At 61.4% G+C, this 27,218-nt stretch overlaps 1 protein-coding gene across 4 annotated transcripts in view; it reads left to right on the top strand.

Annotated features, from left to right (window-relative positions):
* LOC117096321 (translation initiation factor IF-2-like) overlaps positions 1-13,835 on the top strand; it is a 41,224-nt gene extending 27,389 nt beyond the window's left edge. Inside the window, exons 4-6 of one of the 4 annotated variants that reach the window (XM_033233602.1) lie at positions 3,423-3,484; positions 9,450-9,536; positions 9,854-13,835. Coding sequence is in view for 2 of the 4 variants with exons in the window: in XM_033233600.1 (XP_033089491.1) it covers positions 3,723-4,631 (909 nt within the window). In the remaining 2 variants the exon portion in view is untranslated. Of the gene's footprint in view, positions 1-1,504; positions 9,537-9,853 lie in introns of those variants that run through there. The other 3 variants (XM_033233600.1, XM_033233601.1, XM_033233599.1) reach the window with 3 other exon arrangements.
* Positions 13,836-27,218: the final 13,383 nt, after the last annotated feature.

Here is a 27,218-nt window from a genome sequence, read left to right as displayed (position 1 = left end):
CAGAGGCTCAGGACATGTGGGAAAGGGCTTGGAGTGGAGGAGAAGAGGCCTGCAGGGTAGAGTAGACAGTCCGGGGCTGGGACCAGCACCCCAATATGCATGACCCATGCAAGATGAGGCGGGGTGCACACAGTAGGTGCTTACTCAGTGCTCATCAGATGCCGGATGCTGGCATAATCACCACAGGGGTCACACACCCTCTGTTAGGACCACCAGCAAGACAGGGCTACGGTCCCACACTGTTCTTGCAGAGACGGAGCCTGGGGACCAGGAGCCTGGCCCTACTCTGGCCTGCAGCCTTAGGGCTGCTGGGGCTCTGGAAGGCCTCTGGGGTGCTGACTTGGACTGGGGGAGCCATTGAAGGTCCATGGGGACAGGGACTTTCTCAGCAGCGTTTGTTTTTTAGCTAAGTCAAAACTGCTCCCCTTGGAGTCCTTGGCCCAGGACGGGGAAACCTCAGCCAGGCAGGTCCCTCGGCCTTGCCTGCCTCTCTTGGGCTATTCAGGCCTCATACTGAGGAAGTGGCATCCTGCTGGCCACACCGTGGCAGTAGCCCAGTGCCTTACCCCTACTCGGTGGCAGACAACAGGAGCCACAGCCCCAACCAGAGCCAGCGGTGACATGGCCCCCTTGATACCCAGCACTGGCTGGTTTTCTAAAGGGACTTGTTCCTTTTCTGGGTACCCTGGGTTCTGGCTGATGGAGAGGCCGCCCCGTCCTTCAGGAATGGGTGCAGATGTGAGACAGGCGATGGCTTGTCACCCCATGGCAGAGCCATGCTGAGAAGCCACATCAGCCGGCTCCAAGACTGCCTAGTGGACCTGGTATCCACAGCCTGAGAATGGGCCCCGGAGGACCATGATGTGGCCTCTGCAGACGGTGGAGTGGCACTTTCTCTTCTCCCCAGAGGTTGAAGGGCGTGAGCCACGGCCCCAGGTTGTCTCTGCGTGCAGGTTGAGGGGACAGAAGTTTGTTCTCATGTCAAATACCCAGATGCCTTTTTTTTTTTAGATGGAGTCTCGCTCTGTTGCCCAGGCTGGAGTGCAGTGGCATGATCTCGGCTCACTGCAAGCTCCGCCTCCCAGGTTCAAGTGATTCTCCTGCCTCAGCCTCCCGAGTAGCTGGGACAACAGGCGCCCGCCACCACGCCTGGCTAATTTTTTTGTAATTTTAGTAGGGACAGGGTTTCACTGTTAGCCAGGATGGTCTCGATCTCCTGACCTTGTGATCCACCCTCCTCGGCCTCCCAAAGTGCTGGGATGACAGGTGTGAGCCACCACGTCCAGCCACCCAGATGCCTTTTTTAATTTTTTAAAATGTTTTTATTTTATTTTATTTTATTTTGGAGACAGGAGTCTCACTCTGTTGCCCAGGCTGGAGTGCCTTGGTATGATCTCGGCTCACTGCAACCTCTGCCTCCCAGGTGCAAGTGATTATCCTGCCTCAGCCTCCAGAGTAGCTGGGATTACAGGTGCCTGCCCCACACCAGGCTAATTTTTGTATTTCTAGTAGAGACGGGATTTCACCGTGTTGGCCAGACTGGTCTTGAGCTCCTGACCTCAGCTGGTCTGCCCGCCTCAGCCTAAAGTGCTGGGATTACGGGTGTGAGCCGCTGCGCCCAGCCCCAGATGCCTTTTTATACCCGGACAGAAGCAAGCAAGGCCTTACAATGGTTCTGCATTTGATCTTTCAGTCCCGCTGAAAATACAGAGGCTTCCTGACTTGCAGTGGGGTTTGTCCTGAGAAACCCACTGTAAATTGAAAATATTGTAAGTCAAAAATACATTTAATACACCTAACTACCAAACGTCATAGCTTAGCCCAGCCTCCCTGAAACGTGCTCAGAACACTTAACGTTAGCCTCCAGTTGGGCAAAATCATCTAACACAAAGCCTGTTGATGATCAAGTGTTGAAGATCTCCTGTTATTTATTCAACACTGTACTGAAGTGTGGTTGGTTTCTACTGAATTCATATCCCTTCGGGTTGAGAAACCTTAAGTTGGACCCTGGTAAGTCGGGGCTGTCTTTATGGACAAAATGCAGAGTGATTTTTTCACTCGGCACCTCCCTGTTGGCTCTGAGCAGTGCTTTCTGGCTGGGAGAAACTTCGGTGAGCATGAGGTTGAGCCCTCACTGTGACGAGGGATGGGACGTGGTGCAAGGACAGCCACCTGCAACAGCATCTGGGTGAAACACCTTGATTCGGTTCAGATTTGTTAGGAGTTCCTGTGGGCCAAGCCCTGAGCCAGTCACGTGGAGTCGTCCCTCTTCCTGATGTCCCTGCTGAGTGTCCCTCACCTGAGGCTCCAAGAGCCTATGGGGCTTGCCCCGGCCACCAGGCTGGCATACAGCAGAGCAGGGCTCTGGCCCCAAGCTGCCCCGCAGTAGAAGTACCTCTGGGCTCCATGAACGTAGTCTCACCAAGACGTGGGGCCGCCAGATCCCTCAGGGGCAGGGAGGGGCTGAGGTCTGGGGTCTGGGCCGAGCCTTCCGAAGTCTGGCTGTGTGGTGGGGACAGGCCCTGCCACTCAGGCCTTTGCCAGGATGGCGTTGGGGTGGGCCAAACCCCAGCCCCAGTGCTCCTGGCAGTGCCCAAGGCTGCTGCCTTCTTAGCTCTAGCTTCCCTCCCTGGCCTGGTTGGTTGGGCACCTGGCCTCAGGCATGGCCCAGGCTGGGGGCCTTGTTCACCACACAGTAGCGAGCTGAAAGCACTGTCATGTCCAGCTCTGGGGAGGAGCAGGCTCCCAGTTCATCCCGCAGCTTCATGTCGCTGCTCCAGCTGTCCCAGGTACGACGTGCCCTTCTCCAAAGACACCTCGCCCACCCAGCCAGGCTGGCCTCGAGAACTGGGGAGCCAGAGGCCCCTGGCTGTCCCTGAGAAAGGAAAACGGGCCTCCTGATGGGGGTTTCCTGGGCTCACCCAACACAGAAGGACCTAGTCCTGTGCGCAGGCAGGTAAACATCTTTGGGTCCCTGTTCCCTCATCCCTGAAACATGGGGAGCACAGTTGCTCCTGCACTGGCTGTGGCTGTGGGGGAAGGAACAGCCACTCCATTCCTGCATTTGATCAGGTTATCACGTGGACTGAGTGAGTCACCAGGTGTGAGGGGCTTCATGGGGTGCCTGGCGTGTCACAGTGACACAGCATTCACATTGGCCCGGTCCCCAGCTGGGAACATGTGCCCAGGAGCCTGCGGTATGCAGCTGGTCTAGCCCCACCGTGGAGCAGCCACGTGGGAGAGGCCCCGGGAACAGGTGAGGTGGCTGTGCCGTTCACACCCAGAGAGTCATCAGGGCAACTGGGGACACGGTGATGGGGACAGTAGCACCTGCCCCTGATGCTGCACCGTGTCACCCAGGCAACCCCACCCTGTGACCACCATGCGGGCTTCCCTCATTTCATTCTTGTTTTTTGATGCAGGCCCTGCCCGTGGCTCTGGATCGGCGGTCCCTGTCAGAGGCCTGGGCTGAGTCCTCAGCTGTGTGAGTAACATTGTCCCCTGACCCGGTGGCCCTGCGAGCACCCCGCTGCCAGCCACAGCCCGGCTGCCCTGGGCCTTGGCCTCCCTGTCTGTGCAGCAGGATTGGTGGCGATCACAGGCTTCTGCCCTGCACAGGCCAGGAGGGAGTGCCACATGGCTGCACCCCCAGCCCAGGAGCAGCCTCGCTGCTGGACGTCTGGCTGGACCTTTGGGTTCTCAGTAAGACCTGGTGAAGAGACATGGAGACCACTGCTGGGCGGGGGCAGGAAGGCATCCCTGTGGCACCCTGGGGCCGTCCGTCTGTCGGATCTGGGGGTGCTGCCTGCCAGGCTCTACTCTACATCCAGCGAGTGTTTGTTGGGAGCAGTGGGGCCTGTGCCTCTTGTCCAGAGGAGGCCGGAGAAGGGGACACAAGAAGGGAGTGGACAGACGGTCACCAGACAGATGAGCAGGACGGGGCTCGGAGCTTGTTTGGGAAGTGGCTGGTGCTGAGCTTGGCTGGGGCAGGGCTCCAGGAGGGGCTGAGTGGACCCCACCACCAACCCTTGTCGGCTGGGCCCCAAAAGTTCCAAGCTGTGGGGTGGGTGCTGTGGAAGGTGGAGGGGGTAGCAGCCTCCCATCCCTGTAGCAGGTTCCCTGGCATTCGCATGGTAGCTGCTTCATGGCACAGTGGTCCCTGGAGTTCAGGCCAGGCCCTCGAGCCGCCTGTCTGGGGACCACTCCAACCTCAGCCAAATGAGGAGCAGCCCTCCCTGGGTCTGGGGGCAAAGGAAGGTTTTGAATCCGGGAGCCCAGGCTCAGTAGGTCCTTGCCACCTCCCCCACAGGTCGTGCCTCAGGCTAGGCCACCTGGGCTGCAAGATGGGAGGGCATCGGTGCCCCAGGCAGGCCCCAGTCCCCTGGGGTCACTGCAAGACCCTTAGATGGGACGACAAGGTCTCTAGAAGCCCCGGCCCCTGGGAGCCTGGGCGGAAGAAGGTTCCAGAAAAGGCCTGCCTATCTCTGGGCCCACGCACGGGGCGGGAACTGTGCTTCTTTTCCAGTGGCTCCTCCTCCTCCCAGCCCCATAGCCGCTCCCGCCCACAGCGGCCTTTGTCTTCCAAGCGCTCTGCAAAATGGCCGCCCGGCCTGCCGCCATTTTGTAGCTGAGGTGGCCGTGGCCTTGGAGAGGCCTGGGAGGGAGGGCGGCCATGGCCTGCCTGCCTGCCCTTGGCGGCCTGGACAGAGCCCAGCACCGGCCCCCGCCCAGTCTGGCCTTGGCCGTGTCTGCCCCGGGCTTGGCATCAGCCAGCCCTTGGCAAGGCAGGCTGGGAGTCCTGGCCCCTCACCCAGCCCTGCCGGCCCCTCGCCACCCTGAGGCGGTCCTGCCGAGCAGACAGAGAAGCCTTGAGGCAGAGCCGGGCCGGTGCAGCCTCGCTGGCAGGGGAGCCCTGGGCCGAGGGCAGCGCGGGCAGTTGTGGGGCCCCATGGGCTCCCCACACCTCTTCAGGGGTGATGCCTTCAGGCCTTGACCACTGCACCTATCGCGCGTCTGGCCTGGCCTGGCCAGGAGTGGGTCTCTCAATGGCCAGCCCAGCTTCTGACTTAGAGACGGGCACCGCCAACCTCAGGAAGAGGGCAGGACCGCACTCTGGCCAGGATTCCCCTGTGGTGGGGCTAGCCAAGGTCTGTGACACACAGGAGTGGAGGACCTGTTCTCTCCTGGGCACCTGCACAGCCCCCACTCTCCTGCAGGCCCCATCCCCACAACCTCAGCCATTCCAGACAGCATCTCCCTCCTCACCGGAGCCCCTCGGCCTCTCCCGAGCCTCTGAGCTTGCTTCCTGCCCCATCACAGATCCATGCACCTACCCTTCCAGCACCCAGAGGATTCCAAGTGGCACATTCCCGAAGGGACGGTCTCCAGGAAACCCCCGGGGGCCGGGGGGCTGCAGATCAGCATCAGGGAGACGCTGGGTGTGGGCTGTGGAGGACAATTGTGCCTCTGGCCTGGCCAGGCCGGGAGGGGGCAGTCGGGCCCTGTGGGAGCCCTGTGAGGTTGGCCACACATGGGTTCCTGCAATCCCTGCAACAAGATCCCCTGGAGGGCAGTGCACCTCCTAGAAGAAGTTGGGAGAAATCTCCAGGCGAAGCAGGGAATGGTGTTTGATAAGTGTGTGCATTTTCTAGGGGTCAACGCAGGTTCTATGGGTGGCATGGGATGGTGCCAGGTGGACCCCACGGTGGCCTGTGTTCTCCACGTGGCCGTGGGTCGGTTCCTTGCTGGAGGAGACCCTTCCCCAGACACCTGCCAGGCACCCAGCCAAGCCCTTGAGGCCTGGGAAGGTCTCTGGACGCCACCCTACACCCCGCCCAGACTCCTCTCCCTGTGGTTCCTGAACAGAACATTCCGTCACCACGAAGTGAAATTTGCCCAGGCCCTGCCCTCGCCCTGGGGAAACCCAGCCGGGCATGGGAAGGAAGAATTCTGCCCGCCTGCCCGCTCAGACCAGAGTTGCCCCACATGCCAGGCCAGGCCTGCAGCTTCCTGGGGCACACGGGAGCCCCAGGCTTCCCGGCAGGAAAAGCCCCCCCGCCGCAGAAGGGCTGGTCCCTGGTGGGGAGTTGCTGCTGGGTGGGGTGACTGCAGGGCGGGTTCAGGCTGGGGTATTTTCAATGATGTGGTTGCATCTGGTCACCACCCCCCGCCACCCCCGATTCTTTCCTACTCTCCCCACCTTGTGACCCAGACTGTGGCTTGAATTAAGAATGTTTTCAGATAAGTACACGCCTTTGAGGTTAAAAGTATGCCTAATGATTAAACACCAGACAGAGGTCCCCACAGGACAAGAGCGGGCTCCGCATTCCTGCTTTTCCCCTTTGGACTCCAAGTGAGCCTGTTTGCATAACCCTGGAGCATTAACGAGCAGCTCCCCCAGATCCTCGCCACATCCCAGGGCGCTGGTGTCGTGACCCATCCTACAGAGGAGGCAGCTGAGGCCCAGAGGGGTTCACCTGCCCCATCCCAGGCCCATCACTGAGGGAGACAGCAGGTCAGAACCAGGCCTGGCAGCCCCCAGGCCTGTGCCCCATGGATGCAGAGCACGGTCCTCCCCTGCCAGTGCCAGCCCTCAGGTGTCTCGGGTGCTGCGTTACTCTTGCGGGCTTCCATGCTCATGCCTGTGGCCACAACGCTGGTGCCTGCTGGACCTCTGACCCCGTTCTAGGTGCAGGACATGTGGCCACAGCAAGCCTGGCCCCTGCCCCAGGGAGTGGACATTCCCTGAGCCTGCCCCCCACCCCCACTGAGAACTTAGTGGCTGTGAGAGAACAGGAAAGCAGGAAGCTAGACAGGGCACAGACCCCTGACAGTGGAGAGCCTGACCCAGAGCATGTGGGTGTCAGTTTTGGGGAAGCCAGACAGGGAGGGTGCTAGCAGGAGGGCCAGTGAGGGGACCTTGGGACCCCAGACAGCCCTGGAAGGAAGGCAGGCCTGAGGTCCGGGCCATGCTCCATCCTGGGGGCACCCCTTTCCCACCTGCGTGAGGTGTGCAGGGCCAGGGGAGGAGCCTGGATCTGAGGGGTGCAGTTCCAGTTGTGGCTTTGCCACGGCCTCATGCTATTGGGGACCATGAGACTGTGGGCGTCCTAGTTGTATTGCGGCCTGAGGCCAGAGGAGAGGTTAATAACCCTTACCTGTCCCATCTTGATTTGATATTTTTAGGTCGTGGACCGTTCTGCATTGATTTTTTTTTAAATTTTGCAATAAGATATTTCTGCTGATGGCTGGGTTTTGGTCCTTTTAACATGCCTCCCACACCTCGCCCTGGTCCCCGCCCTGCCGCGGCCAAGCCAGAGCCGCAGGCTGCCCCGTGCGCGTCTCGTTAGCTTTCTGGGCCGTGTTTGCAGGAGGCCCGCCTCCCGTCCGAGCCCCCGGACGCCACCCCTCCCCATCTTTTTCCCAGACCCCATTGTTGGCACGGCTTGCTGAGCAGAGACACTGGCTGCTTTATGGGGAGAAACCCAATCAGGGTGGTGGGGGTGTGCTCCTTGGGGGGGTCCGGCTCCCAGTGGCCCTGAGCCAAGCCCGAGGTGACTTCAGGGTGACACCGTCTGTCTGCCTCACTTGCTCCAGACATCCGCCCAGCCCTGAAATGGCCACCTGCCCACTGAGGCCTCCTCACACCTGTCCTGGCTGGCCTGGCCCCTCCCCCGCCTGGGCCTGCCGGGCACCCTGCCCATGGGCAGACACCGTGGGGCCAGGGCAGCGCCCGGGAGGTGGCAGCTGGCAGATGGCAGAGCGCCTGCCGACTGCTCACTCCCCGTCAGCTCTGCTCAGGGAGCGCCGTTCATGCTGCGTGGTCCGCCCAGCCCTCATCCTGGCTGCCTGGGAAGGGTCTCTCTGGTCTGTCTCAGGAAGCCTCCCGAGAAAGGGGACATTCCTGCTGTCTTCCCAGGCCTGAGCCCCATGCTCACCCCCAGGGCTGCCGGGTAGGTGGGCCTGGAGATCACCCCCGCGCACACCCCACAATGCATGCAACTGGGGCCTTCTCCCCACCAGCTTAGAAATGGCTCCATGAGTGGGTCACGACGTGGAAACATCAGTCTTTCCCCACCCCGCACCCAAGAAAGTCCAGGTTGTCGGCTGGAGTTCTCCTGTACAAATCCTCCTGTGGTAGGGGTGGAGCCCACTGAGGTCACAGCATCTGTTTCCTGGTCCTGTAGAGCACGGCAGTGTAGGGTGTGCAGGAAGTGTGTCCAGACACCCTCCTCAGAGTCCCCTGGAGTGGGCACTACCACATTCAGGCTCCCTGACCACTGCAGGCCTGGGTGGTCCAGATGTGAATCCTAGAGCCTTGGGGGCAGAGCCGGGACTCACCGGGGAACACAGGGCCCTCTGGGGAAAGGAGCGGGAAAAAGGAGGGTGGTCGTGCCTGGCAGAGGGACAGGCCAGGGCAATGCTGGGAGCAGAGGCCTGCTCAGGGCACTCGCTGCCCTGGAAGGCTGGAGGGGGAGCCAGGGCTGTGGGCACACTGGGGAGGGGCAGAGACAGTAGAGAGGGTGTCAGCAGTGGTGGATGGCCTGGCTGGCTGGGAGTGCGGGCAGGGCTGGTGCTCAGGGAGGAGGAGGGAAGGGCACCCCCCAACCGGTGTCCCCACAGGCCCCTCAATAGCCTGGTGGGTGACTCTCCTGGTCCCCAGCAGGGCTGCCCTTGCTCGAGGTCACACAGTACAGAGCTGCGGGGAACCAGAGTATGTCTGCTCCCATCCAGCATCTTGAGCTCAGCCCTGGGGACCCACATCCCTTCCTGCCTGGATGCGCCTCTCTGGCCTTTGCACCCCGCGCCCGTCCTGCAAGGGCACTCTGGCCAGAATGGGCTGGAGTGAAGTGAAGTTTTGATTTACTGGACAAGCCGTTGCCGAAGCCCTGCAGCCCAGACTGGATCCTGTGGGCCCCTCTGGGGGCTTTCCGCTCGTGGGAGGACGCCAAGCCTTCCTCGGCCTGGGTCCCAGGGGAAGCCACAGCCCCTGTGGACCCTCAGCATCCTCCTCAGTGCAGTGGGGGTTTAATCCCTCCCTACAGGGTCCAGCCACCTGCTGACAAGCCAGGCGCCTGGGAAAGTGGCACCAGGCTGTCCCCCTGTGCATCCTCTGGCCCTCCTCTGGGCCATAGAGCATCCAGGCACCAGCCTGGCAGGGCACAGGCTTCCCAGCAGGGGAGCATGACCACTGACCACTCAAGGACAGTTCTGGGTCTTGGTCGCCTCTGATCTGGCATTGTCCAACACAGGGCTGGCCACGGAGGCCATTCCATTCAGGCCCTTGCAGGGGTGGGTGAGCCACTAGCTAGAGACAGGCCAGGCTGGAGTGTCGGTTTTGATGCGGGATGTCTAGGCAAGGCCCAAGGTCACAAAGGGGTTCACGGCTGGGTGAGGCCACGTCTCTTGTAGAGCTGACACTTGTCACTTTTGTTTTTAAAACCAAACAGGTCAAGAAGGGGCGCTGACCTGGAGCCCTTGCCTGTGGCTGGCTGTCCCCGCAGTGAGCTGGACCTCCTGCCATCCTGGCTCTGGAGGTAGGAGGAGCCATGGGAGGTCTGATAGGGAGGGAGGGCCATTGTCTGAACCAGGCCACTCCCGGTCCTCTCCAGGCCCCACCCTCAGGCACAGAGGTCCTTAGATGGGGACCTGATGCTCTCATGGCCAAACCTTTGCCCAGGCTGTGGCCTCCTCAGAAGCCATGTCTCTTCTTGTCTTCCCGCCACTCCTCCAGCAAGCTCCCCCGGTTGGCCCACCTCATCCGCCCCTGTGCACTTGGGGCATGGTGACCTTTGACTCTGGTGGTGCACCCTTCAGGCTGGACAGGGCCTGAAGGAGCTGTGGTTCGTTGCAGGGCGTCTGAGTGGAAGAGGCGCCCTCAGCCTCACTTCCACACCCTGAAGACTCTCTGGCCCTGGGCTCTGTTACGCGCACTGCCTGTCTGCAGGGCCCAGCCGGCCTCGAGTGCTCCCTGGGGACAGAAGCCCTTGCGGTAGCCCCTCCTGTCACCTAGCCACCGGTCATCCTGGAATGCAGCCCTAATGCCCGGAAGCTACCTGCCGTCGCCCAGGATGACTCAAGATGCCACCTGGGTAAGTGTAACTCAGAACAAGAGAACAAGAAAGGCCAAATAAGGGAAACTGAGTCACATCTACTTCTCCCAGGCAGGGCCGGGGGGCCCAGGGAGAGGGCACTTGTGGTGATGACCAGGGTGGACTAGGGGCCTGTCTCCTTTTCTCTGTTTGCCACACCTTGTAGAGCCAGACCTGTGGGCTGGGGCCCCCCATGGTGGGCACTGCAGGCTCTGGGGGGCTGAAGTCCTGGCTTGGGGGACCTGTGGGGGCCAGGCTGGGGCCATTGGAATCTGTGTGGTGGTCCCCACCTGCACTCCAGCTCCGATGGCTGGTGGCGGGGGCCCTGGCAGCTGACCCCTTGCCTCAGTGGAGAGACCACGGCCCACGAGGGCATGAGACCTGCCCAGAATATAGCCCAAAGGCCGGCCTGGATTGCCACAGCTCACCTGCTGGACCATCCTGCCCCACCCCTTTTTTAGCCTGCTGGGACCATGGGTCAGAACCCAGTAGGTGTGAGGGGACCCAGCCAGCCAGAGACTAAGTCAGGAGCCCAGAGCGCATGCTTAGGGTGCAACCCACCCCACAGCCTTCCCCAAGGCATTTCCCAGGGGTGCAGATGGGGGCAGATGCAGGGACATTCAAGGTGGACCACCTGACTGGGAGCTGGTGATGAGGTGAGCGACAGCCTGAGCCAGCCTGAGCTCAGCAGAACTGGGATGGCCTTGATCTTCCCATTCTGGCCACTCACCACAGCTGGGAGGGTCCAAGGAGACCCTCAGCCACTGTCCCTTCAGCCCCCGCCCCACCCTGACTGGCTCTGCCCGAACAGTCCTTAGGGACATCTTGGTCCTGCCCACCAGTCAGGGGATCCAGAATTGGGGCAGGGGAACAGGACCCCCAGACCCTCTCATACAGCTTTTGTTCTGAGGCCTTGAGGGAACACGGGGTTTTCGAGACCCCAGGCCAGACGATGCCCGGACAGAGGAGGGTCAGGCTGCATTGGGGCCCTCCTGGTCCCCACGCCTGGGTGAGTCAGCATCTCAGTCTCCAGTTCTGGGTGGGCGGCACCAGGTGTGAGCCTCAGTGGTCTCCTTGCTGGCTAAGGACCTGGGATTTGCTCCAGATGCCCCTCAGGAGGGAGTAGGACACAGTGCCCAGAGAGCAAGCAGACCCCCTCCCCGACCAACTTCTGAGAGCAAAGACACCTAGAACCAGAGACTCAGCACCCCCGAGCCTCAGTTTCCCCACTACGGAGTGGGATCCAGCCAGAGACTCAGCACCCCTGAGCCTCAGTTTCCCCACTACAGAGTGGGATCCAGCCAGAGACTCAGCACCCCTGAGCCTCAGTTTCCCCACTACGAAGTGGGATCCATGATCTCAGCCTCACCAGGGCTGTGAAGATTAAATGGTCCAGCTCAGCCTGGTGCCTGCCTGGAGTAGGCGGCCTGCTTAGGATGAGGTGTGGAAGGAGGGCTTGGGTAGACCTTCCAAGTCCAGCTGGGCCCGGGGAGCTGAGAGCTAGCGTGCCTTTTAACTTGGCAGGAAGCAGAACATTGGGACTTCACTCTGCTACCCCCCTTGGCTGTGTGACATCTGGGTCACGTTGCCTCTCTGGGCCTCAGTCCCCTCACCTGTAAGAGGAGTTGACAGTCGTGCCTGCCTCCTCAGCTTTTCCCCAGGCTCCCCCAGGAAGGTGGTGGCCACAGTTAGCAATTGTTGAGGCTGACTCTGCGCCAGGCCCAGGATAGGCGGGGCTCAGGGAGGCCCATCTCTTGCCACGTTCCCCTGCTAGGGGAACCCTGAGACCCCCCCTCAGTGCCGTCCTCATGCCACACTCTGTCCCAGCCCTGTGAGCCCCAAGCTAGGGCAGTGAGTGTGCCAGCCCCCATAGGGACAGGCACTGGACCCTGGGTGGCCTCGAGGGTCTGTGCTTCCCCCCCCCAGCTGCTCTTCCCGAGAGGCCACTTCCTTCAAGGAAGGAAAGAACCATGTCTCGCCACCTCCTACAGCATGGTCAGCCCCGGCCAGCCTGCACAGCAGGGCCAGAGCCAGAGCCCCTGGGGAGGGATGCCTGCCTGCCCAGTGGGAGGAGACAGCATGTCCCGGGGGCTGCTGCTCAGCCAGCCTGGGGGCCCCAGGTGTTGCTTCTGGTGGCCTGCGCGGGGAGGGAGGGCCAAGCAGGGTGGGCAATCGCACGCCCGTGGCTTGCTGGCCTTTGACAGATGACAGCCCTCCTCTTAGGGTCTCCAGTGCAGAGTTCCTTGGGGACATTATGGCCACTCCTGTCCAGATGAGAGGGGGCCGGCTGCCTGTGACAGTGTCGCAAACTGCCACTGGGGCTTTCCCTCCCTCCTTCCTTCTCTCTTTCTCGACCCTCTCTGGTTGGTGGTTTCCTGCAGGCTCCTGTCCCTGCTGGTGCCGGCCACGATGTCCTCACTCCCAAAGGTTGGGTGTCCCAGTCCCCTGCACCCACCGCACCTGCCCACCAGAATCCCTGTGCCCTTGGTTCCTGTGGCCTGCCAAACCCCGAGCCCTTTTCCCCTCAGCCCTCTTTCCTCCCCCGCTCCAGGAGGTGCCTCTGGAAGCCATGGAGTCCCATCGGCACCAAGACCGACTGCCCTTTGGGGTGAGGTAGTAGGTTGTATAGTTTGGGGCTCTGCCCTGCTATGGGATAACTATACAATCTACTGTCTTTCCTGAAGTGGCTGTAATATCTGCGGTGGACAGAGCATCTGGAACCCTGGCTGGGAGGGGCGGGGGCAGGTTTGGGGGCAAGCTTGGCAGCAGGCAGGGGCAGGGGCTCCCTACACTAAGAAGTTTGGCAGGCCTAGGTTCCTCTTGCCGTGTGACCTTGGACAGGCCCCTGATCTCTCTGGGCCGGTTTCCTCCTCTGTAAAATGGAGGCAAATGAGGATAGAAGGAGATGCGGATGGAAGGAGAGCGTCCAGGGCAGAGGAGAGCTGAGCCAACCCCACCCTCTGCCCCAGCCACACTGAGAGTGGCGACCCATGCGGCTGTTTGTCCGACCTCTGTTTCCCAACACCACCCCCATCAGACACAGACTTATGGGTGACCCTGAGCAGGAGACTGGGCCGTACCCTCCACTGAGCACCAGAAGGCACCACGGGGCCAGGGATAGCTGAGACGTTCGGAGGTCACAGGGCCATGAGTGTTGCCCTTGCCCACCACCCCAGGTGCCCAGCATGTGCCCCGGCCTGGCCAGCTCAGTGGCAGGGCCTCTGCCTGTGGAGGAAGGGAGGCCGAGGCACCTTTCCCGAGCAGGAAGTGAGAGGAACAGCTCTGCACACGTTGGGCCCCACATGGGCACAACCTGAAGGCAGACGGTGGCTCCTCTGTACCTGGGGAAACTGAGGCCCAGAAAGCCGGGGCTTCCCGAGACCAGCCAGCAGCAGCTGCCCCTTCCTGGGGTGCCATCTCCCCATCCCTCCTGCCCTGCGCCTGCCCAGCCCTCCTGCTCCGGTGACTGAGGACCGCTGGGCAGGGGCTGGTGTTGGGCGGGGGCAGCGGGCCCTCCCGCAGTGCAAGGCCGGGCCTGGCGGGGTGAGGTAGTAGGTTGTGTGGTTTCAGGGCAGTGATGTTGCCCCTCAGAAGATAACTATACAACCTACTGCCTTCCCTGAGGAGCCCAGTGACACGACCCTACGGGAGGGCTGCCCCCGACGTCGGTGACCTATGGGGGCCTGAGCTGAAGATGGGCCGGCATCTGGGGCCTAGAGTCAATAAAGCTGTTCTGACCGTGAACTTGGAACTGGCCCCTTTCATTCTGGAAGCCCAGGGACTGGGCTCTGGGGTGCATCTGCTGCGGAACAGCGTGGAGGCCCCCAGCCATGAGCTGTTCCAAGTCATCAGGCTTGTCTGCTCGTGCCTCCCAGCGCCTCCAGAGTCCTCAGCTGGCTCCATGCTGCACCCTGGGCTCAGGATGCCAGGCCCAGTCCATTCTCTGCCCTCTCATGCTGCGTTTGAGCCAGGCAGGCTGAGCACCAGGACCCAAGCCCAGTGGAGAGGTCCCCACGGGGCAGCCACCGAGGCCCCAGGTCCACAGCTCAGAGCACTGCCAAGGCTTGGCTCCCGAGGCCACCTCAGTGCCTTAAGTGCCTTGACCAAAGCCCGGACATGCCTGTCCTTCTGTCCTCCCTCAGGACCATTTCCAGGGCACTCGTAATTCCTCTGACCGACTGCCATCCCAAATGTGCACCCATTCTCCTGGAAGGCCTCATGCCCCCATGCCAGCAGCTGCCATAGGCTGGTCCCAGCAGTCCCACCCTGGGCATGCAGGGTGGGCTTGTCCATGCCTGGCCCAGCACTGAGAGCCCCTGGAGGGGAGGTGCTGACACAACTGGGCCCACACCTCCCCCACCCAAATGCCCATCCTCGCCCCTCCTGTTGACCCAGGCCACGATCTTGGCCCAGATTCCCCCCTGTGCCCTCCTGACCTGCCTTGGTTCTGCAGGCAACCCCAGCCCTGCATGGCCACATCTGGACAGACCAGCACCCCCTACCCTGACACCCATCTGTGCCAGTCCTTCATGGCAAGCACCTCAGAGCCCAGGCCTGCCTACCCTCCCAGAGCTGCTGCCGCACTGTGGGCCAAGGGCAAAGGGAATGTGGAGGAGGAGCCCAAGGGCAGGGAGGGCTTCCTAAAGAGGGGCCATCTGAGTTGGGTCTTGACAGCATAGGAGTTTGCAGCTGGAGACGAGTGACCTGCCCCATGGTCCCTTCTCCCATCATCCTCTGGGGCCAGAGTGAGTGACGTGCCCCATGGTCCCTTCTCCCATCATCCTCTGGGGCCAGAGTGAGTGACCTTCTCCCATCATCCTCTGGGGCCAGAGTGAGTGACGTGCCCCGTGGTCCCTTCTCCCATCATCCTCTGGGGCCAGAGTGAGTGACCTTCTCCCATCATCCTCTGGGGCCAGAGTGGGAGACACATGAGCACTGTCCAGCTCCCCTTCTTCACCCCATAATCAGTCCGCAGCCACGTCTGGTCACTTCTGTCCTGTGAACACCATTTCCATACCTCCCCACTCCCACTGCCAGGCCTCAGAGTCAGGGCAGCCCCCTCTGTCTCCGGAGCAGATCTCTGCCGACACCCTCACCTGCGCTGCTTCCCAGCACCCCTCCCTCATGCCTGTGCTCACCTCCACCAGGACTCTCTCCTGCTCACCACGGCTCCCCCACCCCTCAGTCCACGGCTCAGACCCACCTCTGGCCACTGTAGCCTCTGTGTCTGAGCGGACTGTGAACGTGGCCTCTCCTCCTGGCCCCCATACTGTGTAGTTGGAGCAGGGGTTTGGCCCTGCAGCGCTCAAGGCCTGGTTGGGGAGCTGCCAGGGACACACAGTGGCCACGTGTTGGGGTCAGCATCACAGTGGAGTAGCCCAAGGGCTGGGGAACCCTAAGGATCCCTGGACCCAGCCCTGTAGTCAGGGGTGGCTTCCTGGAGGAGGTGATGCCTAGTTCACCCCGTGTCCCTCTCTACCTTCCAGCTGACCAAAGGACTGGCCGTACCTAGAGATGGGGTTGCCAGAACTCGCCCAAAATATAGGATGAGGGCCGTGGGAGGAGGGAGCCACTTATCACCTGGTTGGCAGCAGCTTGTGAAAGCTCTGGGGGTGACAGGCCTGGATCAGTCACTCTGCTCACCAAGCCTGTTTCCCGTCTTGTGGCGGGGTCACCGTAGCTTCCACCTCCCAGGGCGCCCATGAGGATTTAAGCTGATACCCTATCAGAGTGCCCAGGGATGTGGATGAGTCACCTTGAGAACAAAGTCCAGAGAGAAGAGCCGGGGACCAGGGACCTTCAGGATGGCCCCAGCTTCCTGGGCTGTGCAGGAGCCTCGTGCCATGGACCCCTCCCAGCTCAGGCAGTCCTGCCAGAGCACAGCCTTACCCAAGGAAGAGAGGTCTGCACCGGCCTGCCCTCCGAGGAGATGAGGTCTCAGAGAGACTCGAGGGGGCTCCTGGGCTGTCCGGAGTGGGCCCTTTGAGAGGCCCCTGGGCCCTAAGGTTCAAAAGGGCCACTGCTGACCTTGGCCTTCCTAGGAGGGATGCAGAGCCAGCCCACCTCTTGAACCCGGCAGCCTGAGCACCAAGGGACAGGGCCGCCATCTAGGGCCAGGGCTAGGACAAGGCCAGTGGGGTGGCAGACAGGGAGCATCTTGGGGGGGACTTTCTCGGGTCACGCATCAGCAGGAGGCACAGAGCTGAGGGCCCAGGAAGAGTCTTGTTTCCATTTCTTTTGAAGCAGGAAGGGAAAATGGCCCCTGGAATATTGAATGTGGAATGTGGAATGAGTATGTTCTAGAATGGGGTGGACGACGGGTGAAGACAGCGCGAACCCAGCCTGGGCCCTGGGTGTCTTCTCACTACCCCGCACAGGGGTGCGGTTTGTGATTGTGTTGTGAATTGTGGAGGAAGGCCCAGGAGGGCCACGTGCCCTGCCAGGGAATCCGTACAGGACCTTGCCCCGGGAGGTCAGTGCCTCCTTCAATGGCTGCCATCTCTCACCGTGCCCTGCTTCCCCCACCACCCGCCCCTCCTGGGCAGCCTGGGCCCCTGCCTGCCAGCCACCCCCGCCATTGGACTGTGCATTTCCCGACAGCGACACTGTGTGGCAGCAGCCCCCACCTCCGAGGCCAAAGCTGGGACTAGGGTGACCCCTTCTGGGCTGTGGAAGCCTTGGGTTTGAGGACAATCCTGGGGAGGGACACCGGGGCGCTTCCTGCTCCCCTGGCGTGTATGTGATTGAAGGGGAGGTGTGAGGGCCTCTGTGCCCACCATAGCCAATGACTGGCGGGTCACTGTCCCGAGCCAGTGACATGCCTGGCAGCCTCCTGCCCGGGCGCCTGTAATACCAGCTACTCAGGAGGCTGAGGCAAGAGAATCACTTGAGCCCAGGAGGTGGAGGGTGCAGTGAGGTGAGATCGCGCCACTGCACTCCAGCCAGCCTGGTGACAGAGTGAGGTGCCATCTCAAAAAAAAAAAAAAAAGGCCCACTGAATGAACAAACAGGTTAGAGTGAGGACTCAGTCAAGTGGAATAGGGTGGAACCTAGCACCATGGGGGAAAGTGGCAGAGGGGGCTGCAGGGCAGGCCAGCAGCAGGGGGCAGCCCCTGGGGGACCCTGGGGACCCAGGCTGAGGAGGTAGCTGGCTGGCTGTCCCTCTCAGGAGCCTGGGAAATACTCTTGGATGGCACGTTCCCTGGACAAATGCCCCACAGTTGCTGCTGACAATGCCCTCTCTTGGAGCCATGCTGTGGTGAACCTATTGAAGGCTCTGACAAGGCCTGCAGGGAGGAAACAAGTCCATGTGACTCGGTTTACCCACAGTTTCCTGGGCTAGCCGGACTGTACCAGCTCTGGCTTTTTAAGTCAGACCCAGTGGCTGTCCCACAGTGCAGAGGCCAACACAGGACTTGAGCGCAGCCCGGGCTGGCAACCCTGCATTGGCCACCATGAAGAGAGAGGAGTTGTGGGGGTGTAGAGCTCTGAGAGGGTGGCTGCCTGGACTCAGACCAAAGGATATGCTGAGACGACACTAATGACCAGGGAGTGTTGGAGGTGTCGGATTTGAGAGGCTGTTGAAGGGTGACATAGCTGGGACCTGGGGACCGGCTGGGGCAGAGACGGGGGTGGCGGGGAGGCCCAGGTCTCTCCAGGTGGGTGGGTGGGTGGCCACTGGGACAGAGGAGTCAGGCTGGGGACAGGTCTGGGCAGGCGAGTTTAGGACCTGTCATGTGTGAGGTGCCCCAGGGACTGACCTTGAGGGCTGGAGGCCAGGCCTTTGCTACCAGGGGAGCCACCTAGACCCACCCCGTGACACCAGACTCAGTAGCTGCCGGTACCCCCACCCTCCCTGCCCACCCTGCCCTAGGGGCTTCCAAAGAGAGGCCTGGCTTTCTTACCCTGTCGCCTGGGGCCCTCAGAGTCAGAAAGCGCACCTCACACCCTGCCCCCATGGGACTCAGCGGGCTCCGGAGCAGCAAAGGGAACCCCAGCCAGGCCCCAGACAGGACTCAGAGCTGGGCAGTGCTCTGAGCTGCTCCGTGAGGCTGGCTCAGGGCTGGGACCTCCGAGGACAGGCGCTGACACGTGGTTGTTGGTGCTGCCGCTCTAGGCAAAGCTCTGGGCCATTGTGGGCTCCCCCTCTCCCCAGCGAGCTGGGCCTTGGGCCTGGGCAGGGTCTGGCTCCTAGGTGTGAACCCCAGACCTGATCCCATTTCCTTGCTATCAAGAGTGAGGCCAGTGTCTCCTACAAAGATGCTGCCGCACGTGGGCCCTGGGACCCGTGCTGGGGAAGCAGGTGGGACCTGCCAGTGTTCATGGCTCCCAGGCCTTGGCATGGCCAGGGCAAGTGCACCGGACCTCAGGCGCTGGGCTCTGTCCTCCATCCTTGCATGGCCAGGCCCCTACATCCCCTAAGCCACTTAAGCCCAGCTGCAGGCGTTGGACAGGCATCAGGAGCCCTGACCTCTGTCCCTAGTCCAGGCCCTGCCTCTATGAGGGACCTGGGGAGATCCGACCCCTCCCCAGCCTCAGTTTCCCCAAGCTCACAGGAAGAGGACATTGAGGGTTTGGGGATGCTTTCCACGCGGCTCCGGTAGCGGCGGCTTCTGGCTTGACCACCAGGTGGCGCCTGGCACCCAGTGAAACGCGTGGGTCTGGGAAGGGGCGGCCATGTGGACACCGCCCCCCGCTGGAGAATCAGTGTCAGGGAGGCCTGGCCCCGCCTACACCGGCCCCTAGACTGAGCGGCCCTCCGGTCAAGAGCATGGAGGTGGTGGGGTGCGTGCACAGCGTTTCCAACACTGGCTTGGCCACTGCCACCATTGTGGGGGGCATCTCCGGCTCCGGCAGCAACATCCCCCGGCGGGCACGGTGCTGGGGAAGGCTGTGGGCTGTGGGTGGAGGGGTGTGCAGGAGGCCGGCCCCTCAACCCTCCAGTGGGGTTGCAGGAATTCTGGCGGACTGGGGTCTCACCCCACCTCCCTCTGTGCTCACTTCCACTTCACCCTGGGCTCCACTATCCTCTGCCTCTCCCAGCCTCAGTGTCCCCATATGTAAAACAGGTAATAATTCCACCCCTTCCGTGGGTGGGTGAGGCTGGCCACAGGCCAGACCAGGAGGCCCTGCCCATCCCCCTCCTGTTTGCACCACCCTCTGCTCCCACTGCCCCCACCGTGGTGCCAGCCACTGCACACAGGGTATCCCCACCAGGGCCGCTGGCAGAGCAGAGGGTACTGCCCCATGCCCTGCTGCAGAAGGTCGTGTGGCCCGAGGTCACACCTAGCAGATGAGATGGTGAGAGACAGGAGCAAAGAGGAAGCCCCGGTGGTCCGGCACTTGCCAGGTGTCAGGAGGTGTCTCCAGGCGTCTCCCGTGCTGTCATCTCATCCCAGGAGAGGCCGAGGTCCAGTGTCCCATCCCTGTGCTCTAGGTGAGGATACAAGACGCAGAGACATGAGTCCAGGTCACACTGTGGTGTCCCTCAGGGATAGGGGCCTTCCCTGCTCCCCTCTGCCCTTGGGCCAGCCATAGGAGTGGGGGGCAGTAAACACTGTTGTCTGTTGTGCCCAGCACGGTGACAGCTGGGTGACCCTGGTCAAGTCTCCAACCTCCTAGAGCCTCGGGGAGACATCCTTAAGGGAGTCTCGGGGGGATCAGGGGCAGACAGCAGCAGGGAGGGGCCCGGGTGTGGGAATGGCTGTGGGCAGGAGGCCCTGGCAGCTGATGGGAGCTGGGACCCCAAGGGCAGGGAAACCACCGGCTCTTCCAGCTGAACGACCCATGCCTCAGTGAGGGGCAGGTGGCCCGGGGTGAGATTGCCTCATCAGCAGTGGGCAGGGTGGCTGCTGGCTGGCATAGCGGGAGCCTGGTGGCAGGCAGAGAAGTGGGCTAGGAGTTGCGGCCAGGCCTGGTGGGCACGCCCCCAGCTAGGCCGTGCGTCCTCAGGCAAGGCCCCCACTGTCTCTGGGCCTCTGCTGGAGTTAGTAGCCACACAGTGAAGGGTGGGGCTGGGGCTTGATAAAGCTTCAACACCGTAGCTGATGGGGGACAGGCCCCAGGTGCCCCTCCTCTGGTTCCCTGGCCCCAGATCACCTAAATCACTCCCTCCACTTCTCCTGGCACCCCAGCCCTGTGTCTCCACAGCCAGGATGGGCCTCTCCTGGAATCAGTTGAATCAGATGGAGCCCTATGGACAGGGCCAAGGCCAGGGCTTGGTGTGGTGCTGGGCCCACCTGGCCTTTGGTGAACAAAATAGTAGCGAGGGGAAGGAGATGGGGAAACTGAGGCACAGAGAGTGAAGTGCCCAGTCCAGGTCAGCATGGCCTCAGGTTCCACATGGCTGCTTTCATCCCTGATGCTCACTCGTCCACCCCAAGCCTGTGGTGGCCCCCAGTGTCTTGCCCCAGAGCCTGTGTCGCTGGAGGGGCTCTCAGCCAGGGCAGGGGCTGGCGACCAGCTACCTGAGGTGACCTGCAGCTGCAGAGGGGTGGCCTTGGTGCTTCTCTTGCTGCAGGAGGAGGAGGAGGAAGAGGAAGTGGCCTCTCTGCTTTACGGGACCGTAATTCCAGTGCTAAATGCAGAAATACGGCTTGGCTGAGTGCCGCGTTCAGCCGGGGCCAGCTCGCAGGAACAGCTGGGCTGCCAGGCCATGACCCGGGGCCTGGGAACACAGTGAGGCCTGGCCATGCTGCGAGGCCTCAGAGGGGCGGACTGCTCAGGAGGCCAACGACCTTCCCAAGGGTGGGCAGTCAGGGAAGGGCCAACAGCATGCCCGCCGTGTCCTCATGCGGGCCCTCCTTCCCCTGGGACCCTCCCAGTGCCAGCCTCCCACCTGGGCTGGGAGCTCCCTGACTGCTCTGGTGCCTGGGCTGTTCCCGCGAGCCTGACTCTGACGGTGCATGCTGCACATCATCCGCGGAGTCCTCCCAAGTTCTGGCCCCTGCAGTCATCCCCATTTCACAGCCAGGAAACAGAGGATGGAGGAAGTCAACCTGAGGTCTCGCGGTGGTGAGTGACAGAGCTGGTGTTGCAGGCAACCGCTGGACGGAGCCACAGCCACACTGTCCCCAGCACACCCCACTGCCCCCGTGCTGTGGAACTGCTCCCCATTTCACAGACGGGGAAACCAAGGCTGAGGGGAGGAGCAGCAGGAGCACATCCGTGGACTCTAAGCATCCAGCCTGCACCTGCAGCCCCAACTCCCGTAGTGAGGTTTGCCTCCCTGGCATGAACCAGGAATGTCCAGCCTTATCGGGAGGCTGGCACCAAAATCCATTCTGTGTGGGTGAAGGCAGCCACAGGGAGCATGCATGGGCCATGGGAGGCATGCCCTCATCAGCCTGAGAATCACGGACCGTTTCCTGACCACTAACCTGAGTCCTGAAGGCAAAGAGCAGAGATAAAGCAGGGCTGTGGGGTGAGGAAAAGCGTGCACAACATGCACAGGTGAGGAAGCCCCTGCCAGGGACGGGGCCTGGGGCTCAGGGGAGGGTGGGCAGGCCACCAAGGGCCTTGGGCACCCGTGGGTCCCTGAGGGCCATGGGAGGTCATTGAAGGCTTTAGCAGGTGAGTGATGAGATGAGAGGAGTGTGGTTATGGTTGTTGTTGTTGTTGCCTTTATGATAAGGAATCTCACTCTTGTCGCCCAGGCTGGAATGCAGTGGCACAATCTCAGCTCACTGCAACCTCTGCCTCCCAGGTTCAAGCGATTCTCCTGCCTCAGCCTCCCAAGTAGCTGGAACGACAGGCACCCACCACCACGCCCGGCTAATTTTTTTCGGCTAATGTTTTTGTTATTTTTAGTAGAGACTGGGTTTTACCATATTGGCCAGGCTGGTCTTGAACTCCTGGCTTCAAGTGCTCCACCCACCTGGGCCTCCCGAAGTGCTGGGATGACAGGCGTGAGCCCCACGCCTGGCCCAGAGGAGTGTTTCGAAGTTCCTTCTGGCTGGGTGTAGATTCTGGATTGGGGTCACACGGGTTGGGGCAGAGAGGACAGGGTGGTAGGTGGGGGCTTCCCCAGGCAGGTGCCCTGCAGTGTGGAGGGGCAGCCGGTGGAGATGGGACATGAGGGAGGGGCTACTCCCCACGGCCCTGAACTCTCTCTCCAGTGATGCACGAGGGGTGTGGATTCAGTGGCCCCCTGCCTCTGGCAGAGCCCAGATCTGGGGCTGGTGCTGCCGGGCCTCTGGCCCCCATTCCCACGCCCAGTCCCTCTGCCCTCCCGGGCTCAATCTGCTGTCAGCCCCCGCACAGGGATCCACACCGGGGATGGGCCTGGCTCAGACTGTGCCCCGCTCCTAGCCCACATCTAAGCAAAGAGCCATAAAAGCAGTGAGAGCATCCGCTCCTGGGAGCGCTGGGCAGGTGCCAGAGCTGATGCCACCATACGGGTGCAGGGCAGGGGTCACTCCTGCTAGGCCCCAGGGAAGCCCCTCCCTGCAAGTTGGGTCCCAGGAAGCAAGGGCAGGAAGGGTGTTTTGGGCACAGAGAACAGTATGTGTGAAGGCTGAGGTGGAGGGAAGTGGGTGGGTCCGGCAGGGGGCATTGGTGGATTTGGGGTTCAGAGAGGGAGCCCTGTGTTCAGTGTGGGCCATGGAAGGAGGGAAAGTGCTCCAGGCGGGCAGAGGGGAGGGAGGCAGCAGAGGCTGGGAAGAGACTTGGGCCCTGTGCCCATGAGGGGAGGGGACAGAATGAAGATGCTGAGCTGGCCACAGAGGTCACCGAGGTTGTCCAGAACACGCCCGCCATATCTACGTGACACCTCCCGAGACCCCCAGGCCTATTTCAGGGCCTTCAGTGCAGGACCCTGGGATCAGCAGCGAGCAGCACAAACGAGACCCTTAGTTCAGGGAGAAGCACAGGAGGGGAAGACGAGGCGTGGTCGGGGGCAGGCTTCCAGAAGCACCTCGCCTCCAGGAGCGTGGGTTGGGGGACCGGGTGGAGACAGGTCCCAGACTGGGGCAGCAGTGGCAGGAGCTGAGAGTGTGGGTGGCCAGGGTAACTGGGACAGGGGTCGCGCCAGGAGCCACCTCATCACCTCCAGGTTTCCCGAGAGCCATCAGCACCCACACCCGGGTACCTGTGGCTCCCATATCTCAGGACCAGCAGCAGGATTCAGACCCAGGGCGCTGGGGTCTGCAACCCCACACTGGACGCTGAAATTTGCATGGCCTCAGCACTGGCTGCTCTCAGCCATCAGGTCACCCGTGAAGCGGCGTGCAGGGACCTGGCACTCTCCACCCGACAGACTGGACTCAGGCCCCTGATCTGCTGATGGCCAGCCAGACCCAACACAGACACTCATCTTGTAGTTTTTTGTTGTTGTTGTTTGTTTGTTTTGAGACGGAGTCTCACTCTGTTGCCCAGGTTGGAGTGCAGCGGGGTGATCTCGGCTCACTGCAAGCTTTGCCTCCCGGGTTCAAACGATTCTCCTGCCTCAGCCTCCCACGAAGCTGGGATTACAGGCATGTGCCACTAAACTCAGCTAAGTTTTTGTCTTTTTGGTAGAAATGGGGTTTTGCCATGTTGGCCAGGCTGGTCTTGAACTCCTGACCTCAAGTGATCCACCTGTCTCAGCCTCCCAAAGTGCTAGGATTATGGGCGTGAGCCACTATGCCCAGCCTCATCTTGTAATTAATGCTGTCTGTGTAGCTGGCCTGTGCTGGCTAGTGCCATGGTGGTAGCCACCCACCTGACAGCAGCTGGAAGGTCCCTGGGCACAAGGGGAAGAGGTGACTGGGTGGAGGAGCTTGGTCTTGCACAGTCCTGAGGTGACACAGCCACCCTGGGCTGCACACCATTGACCTGGCCCTGCAATGGAGGCAGTTACCCAAGTACTGGCTGCTGGCTGGTGCTCTGAGGCAGAGGGCACAGTGGGGTCCAGCTGGGTCGGGGGGCCACTGAGGGCCAGGGAGCAACAGGGGGCTGGGTGGCTGTATTATCATGGGCACAGCCATCCCCTAAAGCCACTAGGCCAAAGGGCCTCCTCACTCCTGTGTGACGTGGCCCTGAGAGTCCAAAGGCCAGGCCAAGGTCATGCCATGGTCAGTGTCGGCCAGGGCTGGAAGCCAAGCCTCCTGACCCTTGCACTGAGCCCTCTCCTCTGTTCAGGCCACAGCATCCAGGCCTGGGGCCATGAACCTGCAGTTTTCAGCTGCCAGGGCTGGGCTCCGAAGGGCTGTGGACTCATGGGAAGGAAATGTGAGCTCCGTGGAATCCTAGCAGGAGTCCGTGGCATCCTCAGCTCTTCGGGTATGCTGGTTACAGGGGCAGATAGCTGGCATGCTGGGGGGCCTCCGGCTCTGGCAGGGTGACTGGGCACAGCCTAAGGGCCTGAGTGCCTGACCCCCAGGGAAGGGATGGCTTTGGACCACCTTTGAAGGCCTCCTGCCCCATAGATGATGCAGTCTGCAGCCACCTCGGTCCACTCAGCAGGCCCTTTCCAGCCTGGCACTGGGTCACAGGTCCCACTGGCCCCTGAAGTGCCAGCCCACAGCTCCAAAGAGGGCTACAGGGGAACATTGGCTGGCTGGGAACTCACAGAGCCCCAGGCAGCACCCAGCTCACTCCCCGGCCCTCCCACGGGGCCCTACTGGCCTCTTCACCCCAGACCTCCCTGTCTGTCCTCCTTCCAGGGCAAAGGCCCCAGCTCTCACTTGGGGCTCAAGCTATCCTGGGCTCCTCACTCTCTCTCGGTCACTGCCCTCCCCTCCCAGACACCTGTCTCCCAGTCACTTGTACCTCCCCAGCCCTGCGGTGCAATGTGAAGCCGGCCCTGGCACCCTGTGGTTGTCCCGCCTCACTCTTGACCCCCCGAACCCCCCAAGTCCCAGAGGCAGGACTGCATGACGCTTAGGAGCCCAGCCTCCAGAGCTGAGTCCCTGGTTCAAATCCTGGCTCCACCAGTTTTATCTGTAACCCCTCTGCCTCATTTTTCTCACCCTCAGAGTGGGGATCACTGGTGCCATCCCATAGGGCCAGGATGGAGATTAAATGAGCAAGTTCTTACAAAACCTGAGAATGGAACACCAACCATTGCTCCAGTCTGGTCTAGGTGTTCTCCCTGCTAGAACATTCCTGGTGCTCCTTCTCCCCACAGTGCCTTCCCCACCCCTTCCACCTGGAAAGCAATGGGCCTCATGCCTGGGAGGGGCCTCCTGACCCCCAACCCCAACTGCCCAGGCCGTGAGCCAGAGCACTCACCACTGGCCTGGTGATCCTGGGGTCAGGGCCAGAGATGGGGTCACCTCTGCGTCCCCCACCCAGAACAAACCTGGTCCCTGCCCGGCCCCGGCCAGCTCTGCAGTTCCCTCCTCCTGCAGAAGGCAATGGTAATCCTCAACGTGCCGTCCTTCTGTCCTCTTAAGATTCCGCGGCCTGTGATGTCTGAAAAACTTTGAATTCCATGACTGTCTGGGGCCAAAAACAATGAGTGCACAACAACAAAACCCCCCCAGGAGGCCTGGGCAGCCAGGACACTCATCTGTGCAGGACCCTCAGCGGAGGTGGGGCCGGGGACCTGCACTACGGCTCCTGGCATGCCCAACCCTGCAGGTTCAGTGTCCTTGACATTCCCCACGAGCCAGAGGCACGTGATGCTGGGGGCTTCATCCTGCGGCCACAGGGAGGCTCCAGAACGTTTTAGGCAGAGTGACAGGGTCAGAGGTGTTTTTATTTTTATTTTTAAATTTTGTTCAAGATAGAGTCTCGCTCTATCACTCCGGCTGGAGTGCAATGGCATGAACTCTATCCACTGCAACCTCTGCCTCCTGGGTTCAAGAAATTCTCCTGCCTCAGCCTAACAAGTAGCTGAGATTACAGGCATGCACCACTACGCCTGGCTAATTTTTGTATTTTTAGTGGAGACAGGGTTTTGCCATGTTGGTCAGGATGGTCTGAACTCCTGACCTCAAGTGATCCACCTGCCTTGGCCTCCCAAAGTGCTGGGGTTACAGGCATGAGCCCCTGCGCCCAGCCCAGAGGCACTTTGCGAGAAGGACTGGGAGGGGCAGGGGAGTGCAGTGGGGAGCTGTTTTGGGAGCAGGCAGCCTGCCAGGGCACAAGTGACAGTGACAGTGTCGAGGGTGGTGAGGTGTTGAGGAAGCCACTCCTAGGAGGTTGTCACAGGTGTGGAGGGTGAGGGGCTGTTAGGCCATGCACAGATTTCTGGTAGGCCATGCCCTACGCCAAGACGGGGAGCACTGAGAGAGGTCAGGCTTTAGGGCAGTTTGGGGGCTCCTGGGAGGCACCCCAGTTGGCAACTTGGGAGGTAAGGGGCAGCTGGAGGCAGCATAGGAGACACTGGTGCCCGGGGATTCGGAGAGCACCCAGGGAGGGTGGCAGGCCGGGAGGAGGCTGAAGCCAGCAAGGGGCCTGGAGAAGGAGGTCAGGGAGGCTTGTGTCGGGAAGGGAGAAAGAGAGGCCAAGGGTGTCCCACACATGCACATGGGCCAGGCATGGGCCATGCAGGCTAGGATGGACGCCCCGAGGCACTGCGGGGATGACCATCCCGCCCCCTGCCCCAGCTCCTCCCTGCAGCTTCGGAATTCCCAGGCAGCCCATGGGCCTGGTGACCCCGCTCGGATAAGGGAAGGAAAAATACATTCTTTGTGTCCCTTTCCCACAAGCCGCTACAATCATCATCTTTGTTCCCCAGTTGCAGCAAATGATAGGGAAATGGACGGCCGTTCAAATTCCTATCGAGCCTTGAAGAGAAGTCCCCTCAGAGCCCTGGGGAAGGGCGGCAAGCTCTGGGTGATGGAGCCTGGCTGGCGGGGAAGGCTCCGTGGAGCGCTGGCCTGCATGCGTCTGTGGGGAGCTAACTGGAAAATGAAGCTTCCACAAGGACATGCGGCTGGCTTTTAGAACGGGCTTGAAACCAAAAGACACAAGCAAGACGCCCTCCATGGGGAGAAGTTGGGAAATAATTGTCAGAGAAGGACAAAGGTGCTGGCGCCATTGTCCTGGGACGCCTCCTGGCTCTGCTGACCTTGGCTCTGCCGACCTTGGCTTTGTGGAGCTCAAGGTCTCAAGGCCTTCCTGGTGCTGAGTTGGTGTAGGATGGGCCCCAGGCCTGGGACATCTGCTTCTGTCACTTCTGGCTTTATCTCCACCTCTACT

Source organism: Trachypithecus francoisi, unplaced genomic scaffold (assembly GCF_009764315.1).
Source record: "Trachypithecus francoisi isolate TF-2019V2 unplaced genomic scaffold, Tfra_2.0 Lachesis_group14, whole genome shotgun sequence".
NCBI classification, from domain to species: domain Eukaryota; kingdom Metazoa; phylum Chordata; class Mammalia; order Primates; family Cercopithecidae; genus Trachypithecus; species Trachypithecus francoisi.
Note: the sequence above shows the minus strand (reverse complement) of the source record. Positions and strands in the feature narration are given on the sequence as shown.